The sequence below is a fragment of the Aphelocoma coerulescens genome (assembly GCF_041296385.1).
Source record: "Aphelocoma coerulescens isolate FSJ_1873_10779 chromosome Z unlocalized genomic scaffold, UR_Acoe_1.0 ChrZ, whole genome shotgun sequence".
Taxonomy (NCBI): Eukaryota; Metazoa; Chordata; class Aves; order Passeriformes; family Corvidae; genus Aphelocoma; species Aphelocoma coerulescens.
Genome location: NW_027184085.1, coordinates 16,929,969 through 16,950,665, shown reverse-complemented (window position 1 = coordinate 16,950,665; position 20,697 = coordinate 16,929,969). Strand labels below are relative to the sequence as shown.

Here is a 20,697-nt window from a genome sequence, read left to right as displayed (position 1 = left end):
AGGGTCCAGATCTTTTCTGGTGAAGGATGTGAAAATATGTCTAAACAGTCCTTTGAAAGACTAGCCCTTCATGCAAATAGTTTTAAGTATGATAGCAAGTTTCTGTGTGAGCAGTTATGAGTGTGTGCATGCAGTACTTGTGTGCATACATACCATGTTTTGCTTAACCTCTGTTTCTGAACAAATAGAAGTAATGTGGGTGATCTGCAAATGAGTACTGGCAGTGGATGTACTTAAAGTGGTTGCATTAGCTATCTCCTCTAGTATATATTATGAGGAATTTGCTTAAGACCTTTTGTAGCTGAAGTTTGAATCATGTTGTTAACCAATTCTGAGAACATGGTTTAGTATTTCAGAGCTTTAGAATGAAGTTGGAACAAAATCATTATTTATTGTTCCCAAAAATCCATCTTTTCCCTTAATGGGACAAGTGAATATAAAGGAGGAACAGAGCAGTGGTATGAGTATTCAGAGGATGAACTGAATGCCAGCATATTCATGTAGGTTGATAATGGCCTTCTAATGATGCTAAATTTGGTTGCAGTTTGCAGTACAGTTTGTTGTAAAGCTTGTTGCTTTAGTATTGGGTAAACTAACTCTCCTCAGTACAAATTCTTGTACAGTGTAGTATTTTTTCCCATTTATAATTGTCCTGGATATGTGTGAAAAGGCTCCTTAATCTACCTGCTTAGGCTTCCTGTGTTTACTAAAAATTTTTCTTAAATGCAGTATTTACTACATTTTAGCTGAGCAGTGCAGCTTTGTCACAATAATGCAATCACTAACGTCTAAATATTTTTGTTAGATATTACTTTTTTTAGCTTCTTTTGCTGAGTGCTGTTATTGGGGTGGGACCTAAAAGTTCAGAGTTCTGGGTTTGGAGCAACACTGAAGACCTCCTGACAAAATAGATCCAGGAATACATCCAGGAAACTGCTCTTCCTGGGTTATTGGTCATCTAACTAAGCATGTACATAGAAATTAAACCTTTAAACCTGAAGTGGTACATACTATGCCATATTGTAGAAGGCTGCTACTTCAGAGGCATTCTGTGCAGTTTGAGCTTTGCTGGCCCCCAAAGCAGACTTTTACAGCTAGCAAGGATGTGTATGTGTGTGAAACACTTCTTTTTAAGTTAAATTTAACTTTGGATATTTGTAGCTCTCTAATTTCAGTCTGTCAGTTTTCTGTTTGTGGTAACAAGCAGCTGTCAAGGTTCATAATTATAATTGTTGTACTAATGTACATATTCATATTACAACTCAGATGTCTAAAGGGAAAAAATAGCTCCCTGCTTCAGTTGATGTATTGCTCCCATGCTGACTGCACTCAAAACAAGCTTTGCATAGTCTGCCATTACTCAAAATGTAATCTTCAAAGGAAGTTTTTAGGAAATTGAGGCTGACTGTTTTGACCTTGATAGTTTATTTCAAAACAATTGCCAAGGTGGTGCCCTTTACCAATCATTTGCCAGGAATTTGTCAGCTGTGTTCATAGCTGCACATGCTGTGAGTGCAGTTAAATCACTGAGCAGTTTCCAGTAGCAGGGCACCCATGCCACGCAGCTGGTATGGGACTAACCCATATAACTTTGTTTGAAGTTCAACCAAACCTTTGAAACGCTTGTGTTGTCTGTTCTGTGTACCCCTTCAAAACTGTAACTGTGTTAAAACAAAAAAAAAAATTACAAACCCACAAAACCTTCGCAAAACTTCCAAGGATTATAAATTATTTACTTCTGTTTTAATGAATGCTTTTCTTTTCCCTTGTTTAATTAAATAGCAATTGGTTTGCTCTGTATTTTTTAAAACTTAAGTCAGAGACTGAACATTTGCTTTAATTTAACCTATCTCTATTAAATAACCTGTTTCTCCTTCTCCTTATCAGTCTCCCTGCCCATCATTACTGGGAGTATTTCTAATAATGAAGTGTTATTTTGCATTAAAATTACATGCCTTTTATAAAGTGTACCAATATTCTGTTTTGAAACTTCTTAAAGCTTTGTTGAAAACCAAATGGCATTTAATGAGTCAAGCATAACTAAATGGATTACTTCTCATCTGGCAGTTTCCATCAGCATCATGAATCAGAAATTTCTGATGTGTCAGAGACTTAATATGTGTTTACTAGGGGCATACTGGTGTGCTGTGTATAGCACTGATTATTTCTTTTATGGAGCTTTCAACCTCTGAAGTGCTCTACACTACTGAAATTTCTATGTATAGGCAATTTTCATTGGAGGCTACTTTAGTAGTTTTCACTTCTGAAAATATACATGCAAAAAAAAAAGCCAAAAAAAACCCAGAACCAGCTTGGATACCAAGGCATTTGAAAGGAATGAAAGGCCACACATGTACTACTATTCAGATGGTGCAGCCTTTTCCTTAAACACTGCTTTCACCCATATGCCATTACTATTATTGAAGATAGACTTACAGTCCTAATGAAATTATTTATCACATCTGAGAAGTGTAGCTTTGTCAGAGCAACTACACATTATTTTACATGGAAGGAAGATAAGAGATGGTAGTGAATAAATGCCTTTAAATACTTAAGCCTTAGAAGCTTCTGGGCTGGCAGTGTGCGTTGAAATGGGGCTATACTTGATCTGGGAGCAAAAGGAGCTGCCTTTGGAAAAGAAACTAACTGGTGGTGGGGCGAATTGAATCTGAAAGGTGAGCATGCCCTTATCAACTGAGATGCAGTTCTGCAATCTGGATCTTGTTTGTGATCTTACATCTCCTTTGCCCTACTGTGAATTGGACCTTTTGTCTAGTGATAGGTAACATTCATTTTCATCACTGATACTAAAACTCTTGCCCTTTAGTGGGTTGCAGACAAAGCTGGGCTTGAAATCCATTTCAGTAGCTTATCAGGCTTAAGGTCATTGGAAATCAAAATATGTGCCTTGTGTTCAGTGCATCCTGAAAATTATTTGGAAGCTAGCTGTGGCCAACCAAGCAGGTAGATGCATCTTCTCATTCACAGAATTTCACTGGTTTGCAAAGCTTATATTTAAGGTAATAGGAGGACGAAGTCTCTTAAGATAAAACTTTGGGTGTGTATAACTGTATCAATCAAATAGTACTGCAGGAACAGGTATCCCCTGAATGGTTCTCCCACTGCCACCTTTCCTTTTCCCCTTCAAAGATTAAAAGAATCTACTGAAGGATGTTCTGCACACTTGCCAAGCACTTCTTGCTCAAAGCAGGTCCTTAAAGAAGGAATAATACATAAATCCCTGATTTAATAGAGATTATAATTTTTCTCTTCATTCCCCTTATGTAAACTGACATTACTGCCAAGCAAAAAAGTATTGTGGGTAAGTTATGCAGACATAATAAATGGAACAGGAACCTGTAATCTGGTGCATGTGAGAACAAACTACTAGTCTTCAGAAATTTTGTTTTGAGTATGCCTTGCTGCTGTTTTCAGTTTTACTCTTTTCCTGAGATGGGATACTAAGAAGAGAAGTAAACAAAGTCCTAATTTTTATTTTCTTCTCTATTGGAGGAGGCTAACTAGAAATGTAGTGGAAAGTTAAACTTTCCTTTTTTGCATTGAGTTAAATGGAATGATAAAATCAGAACTGATGAAAGATAACTTGTTTTGTAATGGTTTTGCAATGTGCATGAGGAAATTGCAGCATGCAATTTGGTTGACTTTAGAATATTGAAAGCTCAAAATGTACATGTTTGTGTGTGGCATGAAGGACAGGAATCAGTAACTTCTTGCTCCCTAGGAAAAAGTTAAAAAAATTTGGAAGTTCCATGTGCAGGTTGACTGCTGCTTATTTAAAAAGGAAAAAAACAGTAGGAGTATGAATTTTTTTTTTTATTACTGGTTATTTTGCAATCAGGTTTATTCCCCTGGTACCTGCTGATATAAACTTCAGCTGTCAGATGGAAAATAGCTAGCTTAAGTAGTCATTGCTCAGTTAGGTTGTTCCACCAGTGTGTAATACTTCTGTTTAAATAGAATTTACAGAATATCTGCACACTTGAATGTATCGTCATTTAATTTCTTCAGTTCTCAGAGAGTAAATAAACAAACACCCATCAAATCCCGCCAGCAGCAGCTTTATCCAACTTCAGAATCTGGTCAGTCTAGCAGTGAAGACAGCCCCTGTAGTACCTAATGCTGAGTAGAACTACTTGATCCTGAGCTTGAGAAAAAGTTACATTATACCCCTGTTTCTTGCATCATCTGCAGCATTTGTTTCAAAGGCTGGTGGCTACGAAGGTGGTTAGAAATTAGAAGATACGTATCTCTTCTTAGAACCTGTTAGATTGGGTTTATGTCAGTAGGGTAAGCAGGGAGATTTGTGTGTGATAGGCTGTAAAAGGAAAAATGTGGTAAGTCTGCAAAAACATGGTCATGGTATTAAATCGTGTATTAAATGTCAGCATTGGCAGTTTCCTCACTATCTGCCACTGCTTAAAGCAGAGCTGAGTGGATCCACCCTTCATCCCAGATATGATTAGAGAATTGCACAAGATACTTGCTATTAAATGTTAGGTCTCGTGTTGAAAAACCTGTCAATAAAATTTTCCAGATGAGGATTACTGATTTGGAAAGACTGGCAGCATTTTCCTATGTGTAAGTGTATGGCTTTGTACTGAAGTGTGCATATAATTACTGGCAGAGAAGGAAGAAAGTGGAGAAATTGGGAATGTTGTCTTTTGAAAGTGAGGTTCTGAGTAGTTCCTGGTATTGTTCAGTGGGTGAAGTGCTTGTGTATTTATTTAAACTTTTATTTGCAATAATAACAGAAGTGCTTAATTTCAGAGTCCTCAAACCTCTTAGCCCACACTGATCTTGTGACTTGTAGCAGTGCAAGTCCAGCACATAAGGAAAGAGTGGATCCTGGGAGAACAAGCTGATTGTTGAATACAGAGAAAATTGACTTTAAAGAATGTGCTGCTTAAGCATAGAACTAGGACTTTAGTAAACCATGGCACTGAAATACTAGGACTATTTCACTGACTTTTCATGTGGCTTGCTTGTCACAGGCATTGGCTTACTCAGCACAGGCATGCTGAGCTGCAGCACTCTGGCATTTATTCCCCTCCAGATCATGGAATGGGTAACACAAATGTCAGTGGAAGCTTTGAGTCAGACTAGGAGAATCCAGGGAGCTTGAAGATGGAAAGGACTTTCTGGCTAATCGAGTTGGGTGTATTTATTTGCTTTGATATGGGAGTGTGGATAATGTTTTGCTGAGATGCCTCTTTTTCTCCAAGGGATCATTCCATAATTCTGTAGTTACTTTGGGAAGATTTCCTTATCATTCAGCCTCTGCCAGGTTTATTGTGGCACCACAGGATGCCCTTTCTTGTGGCTTATCTCTTTCTACTGTCATTTACTTCAATTTCTCACCATTTAATGTTCCACTGTACCATATGTGTTTAGCTGTTCTCTAGTCTTGTGTTTCCCAAGGCTATTAATTTCCCTGTCAGATTCCTGCACTTGTCTTAAAATTTCTGCACATTCAGGCGTTCATACAAAGACATTAAATGAAGACAAGACATCAAGCTTGTTTACTGAATTCCAGTGTGCAGTAATTCACTTAAGAAATCATTCACTCTACAAAATACTACCAAGCAGAACTTACTTCTTAAAACATGCTCTTTCTTGTAAGCCACAGTCCAAGACAAAGGATCCTTTTATGTGCTGTGTGCTGTGTTCCATTTTTCTACTAAGTGAAGAAACATGACCTTTCAGCTCTGCTCCCTAGGCTAAGCTGGCCTTGTGGATTGAAAGTAATAGAAGGTTGTCAGTGTCAAGTCCTGCAAGGCAATCTCTCTTAGTCTTGCTTATCTGGGCTTAGAAATCTTGGCTAAAATAATAAAGTGGTTGAGCTGATATGCTTTTTGTAGGGATTGTTTGTACTTTGATTATTTTCCAGGTATTTTTTAAAAATGCAGACTTACAGTAATAAACTATAGTGATAAATTTTAGTCAATCTTATGGCAACCTTTTTAAAAACTGTTGTCTTTACTTTTGTCTTTATTGGAAACCACGTGAAATTAATGGCAAAACTAAGTTTCAAGAAAGCTAAACAGCCCTTAAATTACCTTGTTTTAAGACCTTTTTATGATGTCCAGCTCTACTGTGTACATTGGAAACTAGGAGTATACTTTAGACCTCAGCTGAGACCTGAAGCTGGTTTTATGTTACTACTTAAGGCATTCTTCTAACTTGGGAATAGTATATTGTCCAAATGGAAGTAATTAAAGGTTATGCTTTTTTCCTGTTAAAATGAAGCCCTGCTCCTGACATAGGAGGAGATCTGTGAGGTAGGTCTTGATGGACAGAAAGACATGGACCTCTGAAAAGCTGTTTTTTTAATGTCAGAATTGGCCATTTTGGAAACAATCAGATCAAGACTTTGCACTTACCAGCTCTATTTCATGATACTTCAGTTTCACTGAATGTTCTAATACTATTTTGAAAAGGAAGTTTTGGAATCTGATGTGTGAATTCCTATTGGGATAATGTAGCCTTTCTTTCACTGGTGAAAGGTAGGGATTTGGAGAGTTGTCTACCATTTTACTGGTGGCTCATGGCAAACCAGGACTTGCAGTAGGATCACAAAGGAGCCTGGGCTGTACAAGTGTTTGGCTGGTCTGATAGACGTGACATTCTCCTGGGTTTGGGAAGACATTATTTACATGCTGATGAATTGTTGGGAAACTTTTTCATTGTCAATCTTAGCGTTTGAAAGGATTACAAGATTTTTTTTTTTTGTAATGGCTGTTTTTTGAAGAGGTCTAGAGACAGCAGTATTGCCAAAGAAATTTCACTGGGATTGCACGATGTGCAGGTTGGATCAGTACTTTATCCCAGTTGTATTTCCAGCAATACTTCAGGTGCTAAGCACAATATTTTCAGTCATGTACAGCATGACTGCAAGCATGTACTTACTTATGCCTGATAAGAAAGCATTCAAAATTCATAATCTTCAACCTGAAACAAGGCATTCTTAAAATTATCTTAGGCCAATACTTTCCTGAAACAAAAAAGACCAGTAGTCAACAATGCTTTTAAAAGGGTAAAGGAATTCCAAAATAAACTTAAAGAATGGTATTTTTTCCTTTTATCACTTACTAGTCTTCTAAACTCCTTCAGTTGGCAATGGGTTGCTTTCAATAATTGTGGGAAATGTCATCTTATGGCCAACAGGAACAGCTCCAGAGCTATTGGATAAAATATTGTCATAGGAGCCAGGAATTCCTTATTCTGCATCTTCTGTAGAATAGCATACTTTGCGTTCTGAGATAACATTTCTGGGCAAAAGTCCACTAGGAAAACCAATCAACAAGTGTCTTGAAGAGCCCTGTCCTTCAAACATGTTAAGTGTTAGAGTACAAGAGTGGAAAAGGGATATCTAGCTACAGTGTAATCTTAATGGTTTTGAACTTTAAACATCTGAAGATAGTACCTTGTCAATAAAGTTCTTCTTTTTAAGAAGTTAATTGGAAAATATCAGTTGGTGAAACTTGATACTTATTTCAGAATGCTTATTTAGTACCTCTGAAACCAAAAGCTATTGCCAGTGTTTTAAATCAACCATAAACCAAAATCTCTAAAACCTCTGGAATAAACCTATGTAGGCTTTTTCTGATGCAGTTTCTAAATGTTATATGTGCAAATTATTTCAGGAAGTTTTGCAGTTTTCACTTGTGCACGAGACTGTTTCATTGCCTTCTTTGTGACATTTGAGTATGGGTGTGTTTAACCTCATCTTGCTGTACGTCAGAGCTGCCTTCATTACTCCTAGTCCAAAGAGTAGAAATGTATTTGACCAGGAATTTCCCTGGCCTTGGGGTCTCTGCCTGGCAGAGGCACCAAAACAAGGAACCTGCTGGATATGGTAAAGGTCAGTCTGGTGAGCTATGAAACTTTATTAAGCTGGCCTTGTTTGTGTATGCCACACTGCTGAGGGAGGAGTGTTCTGTTTGTGTAGTTAAATTGCATGGAGACCTGGCTGGTGGCCTGTGAAGCAGCACTGCTACAAGGCTCTGTGCACAAAATGGAAAAAAGTAATTCTTTCATCTCCCTGCTTAAGACTGAATTAGAAATATCTTTCCGTTTTGCCTCCTCTTCTGGAAGAGGTGGGTGGCATTTATTTTATAGCTGTGACTCCTCACAAAACCAGCTGTGAAGGGGAGGACCTGGCCAAAGGAATTTTGGACTGTCAGTGTCAACTGTCAAGTCCCTTCAGCCTGGACCTGATAGAAGCCTTTGGGAGTTGAAGGCAGTGTTGACACTTTAAATGAGACCACCAAGTATGAATAACTTCTAAAAATATTAGATGAGGTGTTATCTTTTGCAGTTGGCTAGCTAATAAACTGCATTCCTGCCTTTCCCCCTAACCTTCAGTGATAAATGATCAGGGTCATGCATTTAACAAAGGTATGTACATATGTAATATAAACTACTAGATATGAGTTGTTAACTACTGCCTCTTAATGGAGACTAAATGCAAGTAATTGGTTTGGGGTGATTAATGTAATTTGTATTCATACATGTACTATAAGACAAGGAATTTTAAGAAGTAATTATATTTAAAGTATTCTGGCATTTGTCAAGATGAACTATTAAAGGACACTTGATTTGTCTCTTTGAAGATGTGTTCCCTTGCTGTTCCAACTTCAGTCAAAGGTCTAATAGTTACTGCCTGATGTGGAGATCAACTTAACTCTGGTAAAGGATAACTACTAAATAGTGAAGTCTGTACTGTTTGTCAAAAGCTGTTGTCAGATGTGTGTGATGTGCCTAGAGAGCCTCCTTGAAGAGTAGTATGGACATGTTTGCATTTTACCAGTTCACTTGCATAATATAGATCGCTGCAGACTGAATGTTGTAAAAGAAAACTGATGACATCTGATCTTTTCTCTTCCAGACTATCATTTTATTCTGGCCATTCTTCATTCTCCATGTACTGCATGCTCTTCTTAGCAGTAAGTATGCTCTTTCCATCTAAGTGACAACAAAAGATCTGTTAGCTACCCACTACAAAAATTGAATATTTACTTGGCTGCTTTGCAGGAGGGACATTGCTTTTGTAGGATGCTTGTCTGGTACAGTTAAAGATTTTTCAACAGGAGTTGTAAAGGTGGTGATACTGGGACAAGAAGTAGAATGATGTTCAATATGCCTAAGAATACTTAATATGGTACTTGACTTGTGTGTCATGTCTAAAATGAACCTAGCGACAAGTGGGTTTTGAAAAGAAGATGCTACTTAAATTTAGTTACATTTAAAGTATCATAAAGCTTATAAAATGTATAAGGTTTATAATAGTTTAAATTTATAAGCATTATAAAAATCCATAATAAAATGTCTGATTTAATGAAATGTGCAAAGCCTATTTTAAAATAAAGCAAGATTCTTAAACACTGATCAAGTGCAGCTGGGCCCGTAAGCACAAAACAGCAGATCAACTTGAATTTTCAAATTCCTTTCTATGTTTCCCTATTTTTTAGGGACAGAGAGGAAAGAGTGAGGAAAGCAAGGGGACAGTAAATATTAGTGGTAAGATCAATTTGGAAATGCTTCAGATGCAGATTAATATATTTTAGTTGAAATTGTTCCAAGTCAACTAGGACAAATTATCTTCACTCTTAGCATAAGCTTTGTAACATGAAAGACTGATTTTGTTTTCTCCTCCTGCTAAGTAGTAACACAGAAGACATTAACAACTTTATGGAATTTTGTTGCTAATGTAGTTGTAATATTAAGCTCTAGTACTGGACATAAGTTGCTAACACATGTACATGCCACGATCTTTACAGACCTCAGTTTGCTTTCTTGTCTTGGTTGCATTTTTAATTTTTTCACTCTCTTGGCAATAGTATAACATCCACAGTGAGTGGACTGATTGTTCAAACTAATCAAAAAACCCCTACAGCTACACACACAGAAAAGGGGTGGCTCTTCGGTATGATGTAGGTATTTTTTAGCTTTATTTTAAAATAAAGCTATTTCAGAAGCTTTGTGTTGAGTTTTGATCTGTCATGCAGGTTTTTTATGGCTGAACCTGTTTGGTTCCTCTCCCCTGCTTACCGGTCTTATCTAACGTAAATACAAAGAATTCGTAAAAGCTTTATGTCCTGGGTTTGACTAGAATATGGTATGACTTCCTGTCAGCTGTTTGGGTTTTTGAAAATAAGTAATAAAGTCTCTTTGCTCATTATGACTGGCTGTCTCCAAAATTTTATGGGTCCTCTTCTAATAGCACTTCAAACCCAAACCCACTCTTTCCATAGTACAGTGAAGCAATTACTGCTATACAGAGAGCACCCTAATACAGATTTGCCCCTCTGGGCTCAGTCAGACCCTTCTCATCCAACATCTTCTCATGTGGTTTTGTTGAGCAACGTGATAATGTGATATTGACACCTCACACAAGGACAGACCTAGAGATAAGAAAAGCCTTGGTAGTGTGTAGCAATATGTATTGTTTGTAATTTAGACTGACTGGATTACAGTCATCTGTTAGGGATCTGAAGCTGCCTGAGCTTTTACCTCTGTCCCATGTGTGTAAGGAGCATTCTGCTGCAGTCTGGGTGAATGCTGGTGGTCAGAAGGAATTCTCAACTCATTAACTGAATAAAAGGTAATAGGTCACACTAGATAATATGACTCTCTAGATGAACACAAGATAGTAGAATATGTCCTGAACAGACTCAACTTGAAATCTTGTTTAGTTAACCTACTAGGCTTGGAAAAAATTCAGCCTTTGGCAAGAAAGTAAAGAATTCTTTATTTTGAAGTTACTAACTTCATGTGGCTTGAATAATGCTTTCTGGAGTGCCTGTGGCATATTTTTTTGAATCCATGCAAAAGAGCTTGTCTGGAAAGTTCTTGAAGATGAAATTATGAACCTTAGCTGTTTTGGAGCTTTGTGTGTATGAGTTTCATTCTTGGCAACCTCCTGCATGGACAGGTGGCAAGTCAAGTGCAAGTCAAAACACCTCCTATGCAAGCCACTTCAAAATACCGTAAATCTTGGCCTTGTGTCTGTCCTGGTTCAGATATTTGCTGTGCTCAGAGCCATCCTTGTGTTCATTCAGTTCTGTAGTAACTGCAAAACATGGCTTTGCTTAGTAGCATCCTCAGACTAGAGGGGTACAAATGCCTTTAACTCTTCTACAACAACATTTGAACAGGAAGTGTTTCATTGGAGATCAGTTTGTTTTTCCATAATTAGTCAATGAGTTCCCAGAGCCCCGTGTGTTCCTGCACCTGTTTCTTGTCTCTGGCTGAGCTATATTTCCCAGTAAAAATAAGAGGCTTTGTGGAGATTAGACTTCTACTTCCTTCTGTCGGATAACAAGATTAATCATCAAGAAACTGCCATGAGGCCATTGTAGGGACATCTGAAGGTTAATGGCTCCTGTGTGGTATGTTTTTGTCTTGCTGATTAACAGTCTTACTGCATACCAAGAACCCAAACTGAGTGCAGATGTCTTCAAAAAGACAGCTAGTGCAGGAAGGTGAGGAAAAGACACACACACGTGGTTGCCCACATGGCAGAGTGCTGCTTCTGGCTCCAAGCCAAACCTGCAGCCCTTGATGGCTTGTTCTTTTGCTGAACTCTGATGTTGGCTTCATCTGCACCCTGCACACGTCCTGCAGCCACAGGCTGAGTCATCAGCAGGACAGGCCGTTAACATGTGGCATTACTCAGAGGCAGTGTTAATCATAACCAGACACTAGCGTGCTGCTTTCTGGAGAGGCTGGAGGAGTCTGGTGTGTGTCTGTGTGTGTAGTGAAGAAAGTGTGCTCTTAAATGTTACCTGCTGAATGCATGTGCTGTGTCAGGTGAATCCATGACTGTAGACAACCAGTCCTGTGAGGAGCATCTGAGGGAGGTGGGAGTTCAGCCTGAAGAAAAGGAGGCTCAGGGGTGACTTTATCAACTCTCTACAACTGCCTGAAAGGAGGCAGTAGCCAGATGGGGGTTGGTCTCTTCTAGGCAGCAAGCAATAGGATGAGAGTAAAGGGCCTCAAGTTGTGCCAAGGGAGGTTTAGATTGGATATTGGGAAAAGCTGCTTCTTGGAAAGGATTGTCAGGTATTGGACCAGGCTGCCCCAGGGAAGTGGTGGAATTGCTGTCCCTGGAGGTAGTTAAAAGATGCGTGGGAGTGGCAGCTGGGGATGTAGATGAGTGGTGGACTTGGCAGTACTGAGTTAACAGCTGAACTTGAATGATCTCAAGGGTGTTTTCCAACCTAAACAATTCTGTGATTCTATGGCATTTTTGACTTGACAACCATTTGGATTACTTCAAGAGTCTGAACTATGCTGAGGAATATTCCTTTCTTCTGCTTACAGGAGATTGCCAAAACTATCTGAGTCCTGACTGCATGGCTTTGCTGGTTTCAGGAGAAAAAACTGCAATTTTCAACATAATCTGTGCTGCATGTCCCATCTCATAGCAGGGGCTACACATGGAAACACCATTCACTGTATTAGTCATCAAATTCTCTACCTTAACTGTTTTTTGCATGGGAATGTTAAATAGTTATATTATCCATCTGTTTAAATAAGCAGCAGTATACATCACTTGTTCTCACACCACAGAGATCATTGCACCTGTAAAAAAGCTGTTGTGTCTAGCTAGACAAGTTCAAAGCTTGGGTTTTCAGCCCAGTTCCAGGTAAAAGTTACAGTTTCTTATATTTTCTAACTCGTTGGTACATAAAATGAGTGAAGCCCCAGAAAAAAACCTGCTTACAGACTGTCAGTCTAGGAAGCTATGGTGGAGAGTGTATTTTGAGACTCATTTGGCAGAGCTAGATGGGTTAGTTAGGGTCCAAGCAGAGCTGTTATCTCTGGGATAAGAGCTTCTTCCAACAGCAGCTTTGTGTGGAAACTAGATGGAGTTTGACCGCAACAGTATGTGGGAACCCAGTGACCTAATAACAGATGCTGGATCCTGAATTGTCTCTGTTGTCTTCTCCCCATGATGCTCCTTTTTTTCATAGTTAAACAGCTGGCATGGCCTCTCCTGTACCAACAAAACTATTTAATCTTGGCGTGGAGAACAGGAGGGCAAGTGTAGTGGAACACCTCTCCTAGCTGTGTCTCCATGTGACGAAACTAGCACCTTGCCCCTGGAGGGGGAGATGCTGCAGGTAGTTTTTGCTTTGACTTTTCCATCTAAGTATATTAAAAAGCTATTGTAAATTAAAAGGCCAAATGCATGCTGCAATCAGTAGCAAGAACGATCCACAACAACTGTTGGCAGTTGGCAGAAATGGGTGTGGCCCTGAGGATTATGTTGCTGTAACAGAATCAGTCTTGGCTATAGCTGGCCTGGGCACTTCCCTGCCAGCACCTATCCCAGGATGAAGAATAGGGCTGCACAAACAGAGCCAAGAGGCGCTGCTATTCTGGGGATGGCAACGTGTTTGTGCTGCTTAGATTTGGGATGAAAAGGGATGTTGAATGTTGCACAGTGTAACTTGAGTGGCTCTCCTGCAAGTCACTGGGAACATTTTATGTATCCAAGGACACATGGAATTACAGATGAGAACTGGTGTTTCAGTGGCCAGGATTGACAGCCTTCTTTTGCAGAGAGATGATAGGATAGTGAAAGCAAGCTTTAGGCTGCTTTTGGTATTCATGCTCCCAAATGTGCCAGTCAAGTTCTGCTCTCAAACTCTGATTTTAATAGTTTATGTTGGGATGGGAGGTTTAGTGAGACAGTACTCAAACAACAGTCTTTAATACAGTATTTTACGTATGTCTGTTTACACAGCACCTATTTCTTCATGTTCCCAAATGCTATTGACTAGAGCTACAGAACAGTCTTTAATGTGTTCCTGCCCACATGAAAGCTGAGGACTACTGGTCTTCTAAAACTAATGAAAAGACATTTGTTACTGAAAATGCTTTGTTTGGCTGCTGTGTGTAGTATCAATTATATTACTTTCAGCAGAGCTAAAAAAATACAGGGTAACTGGTCATGCTGCACGGCTCAAGTATGGAAGCACTTGCACTTCTGTTTGTATGTGCTCCTCGTATTCTTTTAACATGGGTATTTAGACTTTTTATAGTAAGCAAACAAGAAAAATGATTTCTCTGTGGTTTGCTTGGAAGTTAGGGCCAGCAGTAGTAATGCCAGTATTACAAACTGGCTCCTGTAGGACTGAACTGAAAGCAATAGGTTGCAGTGCTTTACTTCTTCTAGTAAAGGTTAAAATACTAATTTCAAGGGGTTTTTCCATCAGAAAATAGGTAAGTGTTGTATTCCAATTTGCAATGGAATAAAATGTTCTTATTGTTTGTCCTGCTCTGTGGTAAAAATTATGTCGAAGTGAAATTATTTTGGCAATGTACTGCCAAGTTGAAGCAGGAGGATTAAAACCCAAAAAACCCATTGCCCACTGGACAAGTAGTATTTGTTTAGGACAGATTGATAATACTTTTGATATTGAATTGAAAGTTGAGCTGTTATTAGTAACAATGGGGACTTTATCCCCATTGCTTAGGAGGCAGCTCTTGCACATCAATTGCCTTTGGCAACAGTACGCAACTATCTTAAAGGGCCCAGACTGTGACATACCCTGCCTTTTCTCCCTAGTTCAGTCATTTCCCTCCCCACCCCCCAGTTCAGCTCTCCAATCGATCAGTTCCCTGTAGGGCTGTTCAAACATTAGAGCTGACACACGGGAATCAGATATGCTCGGAGTAATATGGATCTACCATCTGTTTGAACAGCAGCTCAGATACACTCCCACATTGGAGTAACGTCAGACCTATATTCTTTTCCTTCACTGGAAGGGGAAGAACTAATTCTGGACAATTGCTTCTTTCTTCTTTATTTTCTGCCCAATCAAAATAGAACTAAAGGACATCTAATAATGCAGATTTACCAGGGATCATAAATATGTATTTAAGAAAAGGAGGTGATCTCATTAAAAAGGCAAAATTCATTGACAGACATGGAAGTCTAAGTTGCTTTTTTTTTTATTATTTTAAATAATTTTTTGAGAAGCCCAGCTCATGAGTGACTCATTAATTCTTCTACAGCTCTGTATTCCTTTCATAATACAGTTTTCTGTTTAAATGTGAACCTGCTGTGTTTAAAAGTACATGGGAGAGACATTATCCATGTTTCTGGTTTGCAGGCAGTGTCTTGTTGGCTGATGCCTATAGCTCTGTATTTATTCATAGATGCAGTGCTTCCAGGTATAAAATAAGCTGTTGCACTTGTATGTAATACTTGCATAAATGTAAGATTGTATATGACAGGTTATTTCTCAGCACATCTTGTGGCTCTTTTGGGCTCAGAGCTGCAATTTTTAAACTGTTTACTGGATTTCTTATATTTCCTTGAATTCCAGAGTTTGTCCTAGCTGAAATATGATGAATAACTTTTATACACAGCTATTTGAGTAATAGCATTTATGCAAACAAGTTTTTGTATGACAGCATCTCTCAAGTTTCCTATAACAAGCAGAAAGGGAAGAGCTATTCTACAAACATTTACAGATATAAAAGAAAGCTTCGAAAATCTCTGAAGGGAGCCTTTTGCTCTGCTGTTGCTTAGTCTGAGCAGGGCAGAGGTGTCTGGATTGTTGAACGGGACCGGAACAGGGATGGCAGGTCACTTACCTGTGTAAACATTTGTTTTCAGTTGTTTTATAACATTATGCAAGAATCTAGCCTGAATGTCTCAGCTTGCTCATTCTCTTGGAGGATCATATTTTCATATTTTAATATTTTTTGCTTTTATCAAAGATGCAAACTATGTCTTGTGCAAGTGTGTAGTACTGTGGCTACTGCACTGCCCTCTCCTCAAGGAAAGGCAACAGTGTGTATTTACTGGAGTTGAAGGGTGAACAGTTACTTCGGCACTCTATGCATCTGCCCAACTTCCTAATGGAAGACTTTACGGTCTTAGGAGAGGGGATGTTGTCTCCTGTAAGGATGTCCTTGGGATATCTGTAGAAATGGAATTTTCCTATTTTACAGATGTGCCTGGATTCTCAGCTGTTATTGCCTAATCCCAGGTCTCCTGAAAAATTTTGCCCCGTCTTTTCATATTAGTTCTGCAAAGACTGTTTTTTCTGAAGACTTCAAAACACTGGTGCCTCCTGTGCTTTCCTTTCCTTCCACCCCTGCCTCATTAACAAAACCACATATACACAGTAGCTCCATAACTCCCTCCACCTCTGAAATCCCAAAGCAAACCACATACTTGTATACATGGACTTGAGTGTGCTTAAGCATTCCTGATTCAGAGCTTCTTGGTTTGGAAGAATCCTTATGGTTTGTGGCTCTTGGGACTTTTTGGGTCAGCAGACTTGCTTTGAAGTATGAGCTTTCCTAACGGTAGCCAATAATGGATCCAAATACGAACTATAACCACAGCAGTATTTTGTGCCTCCTAGAACAGTAATGTCATAGGGCTCTTCGTTAGTGCTCCAGCAGACATCATAAACCAAAGTAAAATATGACTAATGGTAAATGCTAAGCTAAGTAAAGTAAATGCCACTTACTTGCTCGCTTCTAAAACTTGTATTGACTACTAGGTCTCTCAAAGTAGGGATTTATTTCATGAGAAATGACTTTCTGCACCTTTGTTTCATCTCCAGACTCTTACTACTTGTACTTGGACAAACTGAGAAGTGTTCTCATTTCTCTGTGTCACAGGGGAATTTTCTCTCTCGGAAACTTTGTCACTGTTCTGCTCTTAAGTTCATGATGCGGAGTCTGTTAGGGTTGGAGAGACAGAAGTAAGAGTGAAAATAGGTATATCTCTAAAGGGAGGGTGTGCCTTGCTTCTGTTCTTTAGGACAGGACACCTATAGGAAATCCAGTTACTGGGGCCTTTTGGTATCAGGAGAAAATCCATTTTTGAAACTTACCAGAACAAATCAGTTGGTACAAGTAGTAGTATTACTTGGTTGGGGAACACCACCACAATCCCCCCCTCCAAATTTCTTCCTTTTGACTTCCATTCTTGAACAAGTGCAGGAGGATTTCCATACCTTAACAGGCAAAATTATTTTGCAGTACAGAATTTTTGTATAATTGGAGAAGGTATTGAATGAAAAATAACCAGGGAGTTTTAAGTATTGAAATTAAATATCTGAAATATGATCTTGGTTGATGAAGTGAGTAGGTTTTGGTAAATCTTAAAAGAATTTTGTGCCCTTAAAGTGGAGATGTAATATGTTAGCTGTTAGGAAATTTCCTTGTGAAGTCACATGGTTGCACCTCCAGAAATCCATCTAGTCCATATAAGTCACTGTACTTCAAAATTTGGTAGGCATGTGTTTATGTAAATTAATACTGCTCTAGTGAAAGAGCAAACGCTCAAAAGCCATGCTAGAAATGTTGAGTAGTAAATAATTCTCCAGTAGCAGAGACCCTTCCATTCATGTCTGTGGCTTCTTGCAAGAAGCCACAAAGTAGCTGTGAGTTTCTCTTCATGGCTTGTGTGAATTTTTAGAAATGAAGTACCAGACCATAGATTAAGAAGAAATTTGTGTTCAGGATGTGTGTGGCATAGAGAACATATTTTCATTATAGAGTAAGTTAGTAGGGGAAAAAAACCCTGGAGATTATTTAATCCCATTAAAAAGAAGCCTTTATGAAATCCCTTTGTACTTTTAAAAGGAATGAACGAAGCAAACACAAGAAACAGCGGGGTAGGGGAGTAGAGAGCAATAGAGCATAGCTGAATGGCAACTGCTGAAGGATCAGACTGCTCAGAACAGTGTGGAGGGAAGCTGGCATGGTAAATGCTGATAGAAGCAAGTCACTGTCAGAGCGGCTTGGGATGCTCCTGCTGTGTTCATAGGCTCGCAAATTTGTTTCTCAGCAACATGTGAAAAGCTGGTAGCAGGCATTTCAGTGGTATTAGCCAGATGACATTTCCTAAAGTTCCTGTGGCTTCTATAAATTACAAGTTTATTTATAAAGCTTATTCCTTTCTAGCAAAGAGGCTTGGGTGGGGAAACAGGGATTTGCTTCTGTTTTCCTTCTCTAAGGCTGTCCTGTAAATGACTTCAAAGAGGAGCAAAGGAACCTGAGGTATGCTGTGAAGGAGGAGGTTCTGCAGACAGCCTGAAGCCGTTGCCCTCTGTTAGTCAATAGGGTCAAAAGAGTAGCAAGAGTTAATGCAGCGTGGGGCTAGGACACCTCCATATTGTGCATTTAATGCTACATAAAGGCTAATACTATATAAATGTAAATTTGGATTACTGCCAGTATTAACATTGATTTACATTTAATGAATCATCAGCAAAAGCTCCTCCTCTCCTTGGCTGCTTTATTTTCCTGTGTGGACCTGATGGCCTGTTGCAGGCAGACATGTCGCTGTTGTCTTTGTAAGAGCAAGTCACAGTAGTGGGAAGAAGCTTGACAGGGGAGCACAACTCTTAGCATATTTAAAAGAAGCAGTGTCAGTCCGAAGTTACTTGCTTAAAAATAACATGGTATCTGCTATTGCAGCAGATTATTTTAAATTTAACAACAAAAAAAACCCATTACTTAATTATTAACAATTACTTTAACTTAACAATTACTTTAAATTTAACAAAAAACAACAACAAAAAAACCCCCAAACCAATTGTAACCAGAATGACAGCTGCTACTTCTGAAATTAAACACAGCTGTGAACAGTCAGCCTAACACTTATCTGTGGTATCATTTCTCACCCTTCTCACACCTAGTTTTAGAACAATGTAAATCTATTTGCTGGCAGGAGGTGCAAGAAGGCCTTTGGTCATTTCCTGTACAGATACAGGAACTGATGGTGTAAAGAATCATCTAGAATTGGTGAAGTCTATAGCCAACTGCTTGTGCCCTGCAGCTGATGGAACAGCTGCAGATCCTCTCTATGACAGGAGGTAACTCTCACAGTACAGAAGTCAAGCTTTCACATCAAGCTTTCACATCAATGTCAAATCCAAGTTTCTTCTCTGATGCTTTGTGAAGCAGAAGGAATTTGCATACCTGCTGCATAAGGGCAAAGACTGCTTTATTGATCATTCAGTGCACTGGGCTGGCATCTTTCCAAGTTTGCATTTGCATGCCTTGTCCCATTTTCTTCTTGTGTTCAAAAGTAAACCTGCTTTCTCACAGATCTGCAGTTGCATAACCCCCTTTTTTTTTTCTACACCCGTTGCTAACTTCCAAAAATGTTTATATGGAAAAAACTTCATTGCAGCAAGGTATTTTAACTGCCTTCAGGAAACTTTAGTGGGAATAGGGAATGAGCAAAGAACAGCCAGTATTAAATCATCAGCCAACTCTTTAGACTACTAGCATTTACTCCTTGGACCTACCTCTACTCCACTAGGCACTTTGTAGTGTTCTGGTCTACTGTTGGTGAATCCAGAAGTAGTATCACTAAGTCCATTAAAACACCTTTTGTTAAAAGAACTTTGTGTGACAGGTAATTTTTGAAGTGGCTAAACTGTTTTCCTAGTGGTGAATTTGAGGCCCACAGAAATATGCAGTGCCCACCAATTTGAAGGGGAAAAATTATTTTTCAGTTCAGGCTTAGGTGTAGCTTCTTCAGAGTCCAACTTTACCCTGACCTTGCTATTAAAGAAAAACTGTTTATGGATGGGGTTGATGTTTTTGATGTTCCATTTATACCTGAAAATGTCAGCCTGCCAAAATTATGATGTAAGTTAGTCAGAGAAACATTCCCCAAATGTTTAACTTTAGAAAGTAGCGCCTCTGCATTTACAGTGTGTTCTCTGTGCCTATATTTACATTGTAAATGTACTGCTTCTCAAAGTTAGCCATGGCTTTTGAAGTTGGGTAGTGGAGGGTTTTACCAGGAGTTTGGTGTGCTGCCTTAGTGCCTGACACCTGTGTGTTGGTTTTTACATTTTTCAATGTAAGGTTTTGTCCTTGCCCTGAAGTTTCTATATGTCTCCGAGAAGATATACTTGAAATGTTAAATGTAACTTCCAACTGTATTATTTTCTCAGTGAATACAGTAACTATGGTACCTTTTTTGGTGTTAGGATTAAGTTTCAGAATAAATTCAGTGATGTTTACAGAGTGTATTTGGAGAAACTAGAGAGCTAGACAGATGCAGACAGCCAGATTGTAGACAGACCAGAGAAGAAACAAAGGCAAGGTCTTGATTAGATGGGAAAGTAATAAATACTGTGAATTGGAGATAACACATCAAAAGCATAGATATACACAACAAAAGTAGAGCTGAGGGGAGGGAGGAAACATGGGAACTTCATCTATCTTCCAGAGTGGCAGCATGGTTAATACACAGCTGAAAAGGGTGAGGAACAAAGCTCAGTGAAATACACCACTGACAACTGAGAAATGCAATCATTTTATCAAGTTAGTTCTGGTACTTAGCTACAGCTGCAATACTATGCTGGAAGTTGATAATACTAAAGGTGACTGGAATTGCAAATGAAGTTAAAAAACTTGTCAGCTCTATGTATAGTAAATGCAAACTATTTTGTATAAGGCTTACCTCTAGTTCATGCAGGAGTAAAATACTGGTTTGACTTCCACTGGATTCTTTTTAAGCCTTAAGTGGCTCTGGTATTACCAGGATGAAAATACTCATCTGTCACATTAGTACAAACAGAACAATATGATGGTGTTATATGTAAAATAAAGACCAAAACTATCAAGCTCTGCCTTGGCAGCCTTGAGAGTACAGCTATAGCACCTAAAACAGCT

The 20,697-nt window shown here is 38.9% G+C and overlaps 1 protein-coding gene across 2 annotated transcripts in view; it reads left to right on the top strand.

Annotated features, from left to right (window-relative positions):
* The window catches only part of PLPP1 (phospholipid phosphatase 1), a 62,718-nt gene that overhangs the window by 39,214 nt on the left and 2,807 nt on the right, over positions 1-20,697 (top strand). For both annotated transcript variants that reach the window (XM_069000799.1, XM_069000798.1), the window contains exon 4: positions 8,909-8,966. In XM_069000799.1, the coding sequence (XP_068856900.1) occupies positions 8,909-8,966 (58 nt within the window). The remainder of the gene's footprint in view (positions 1-8,908; positions 8,967-20,697) is intronic.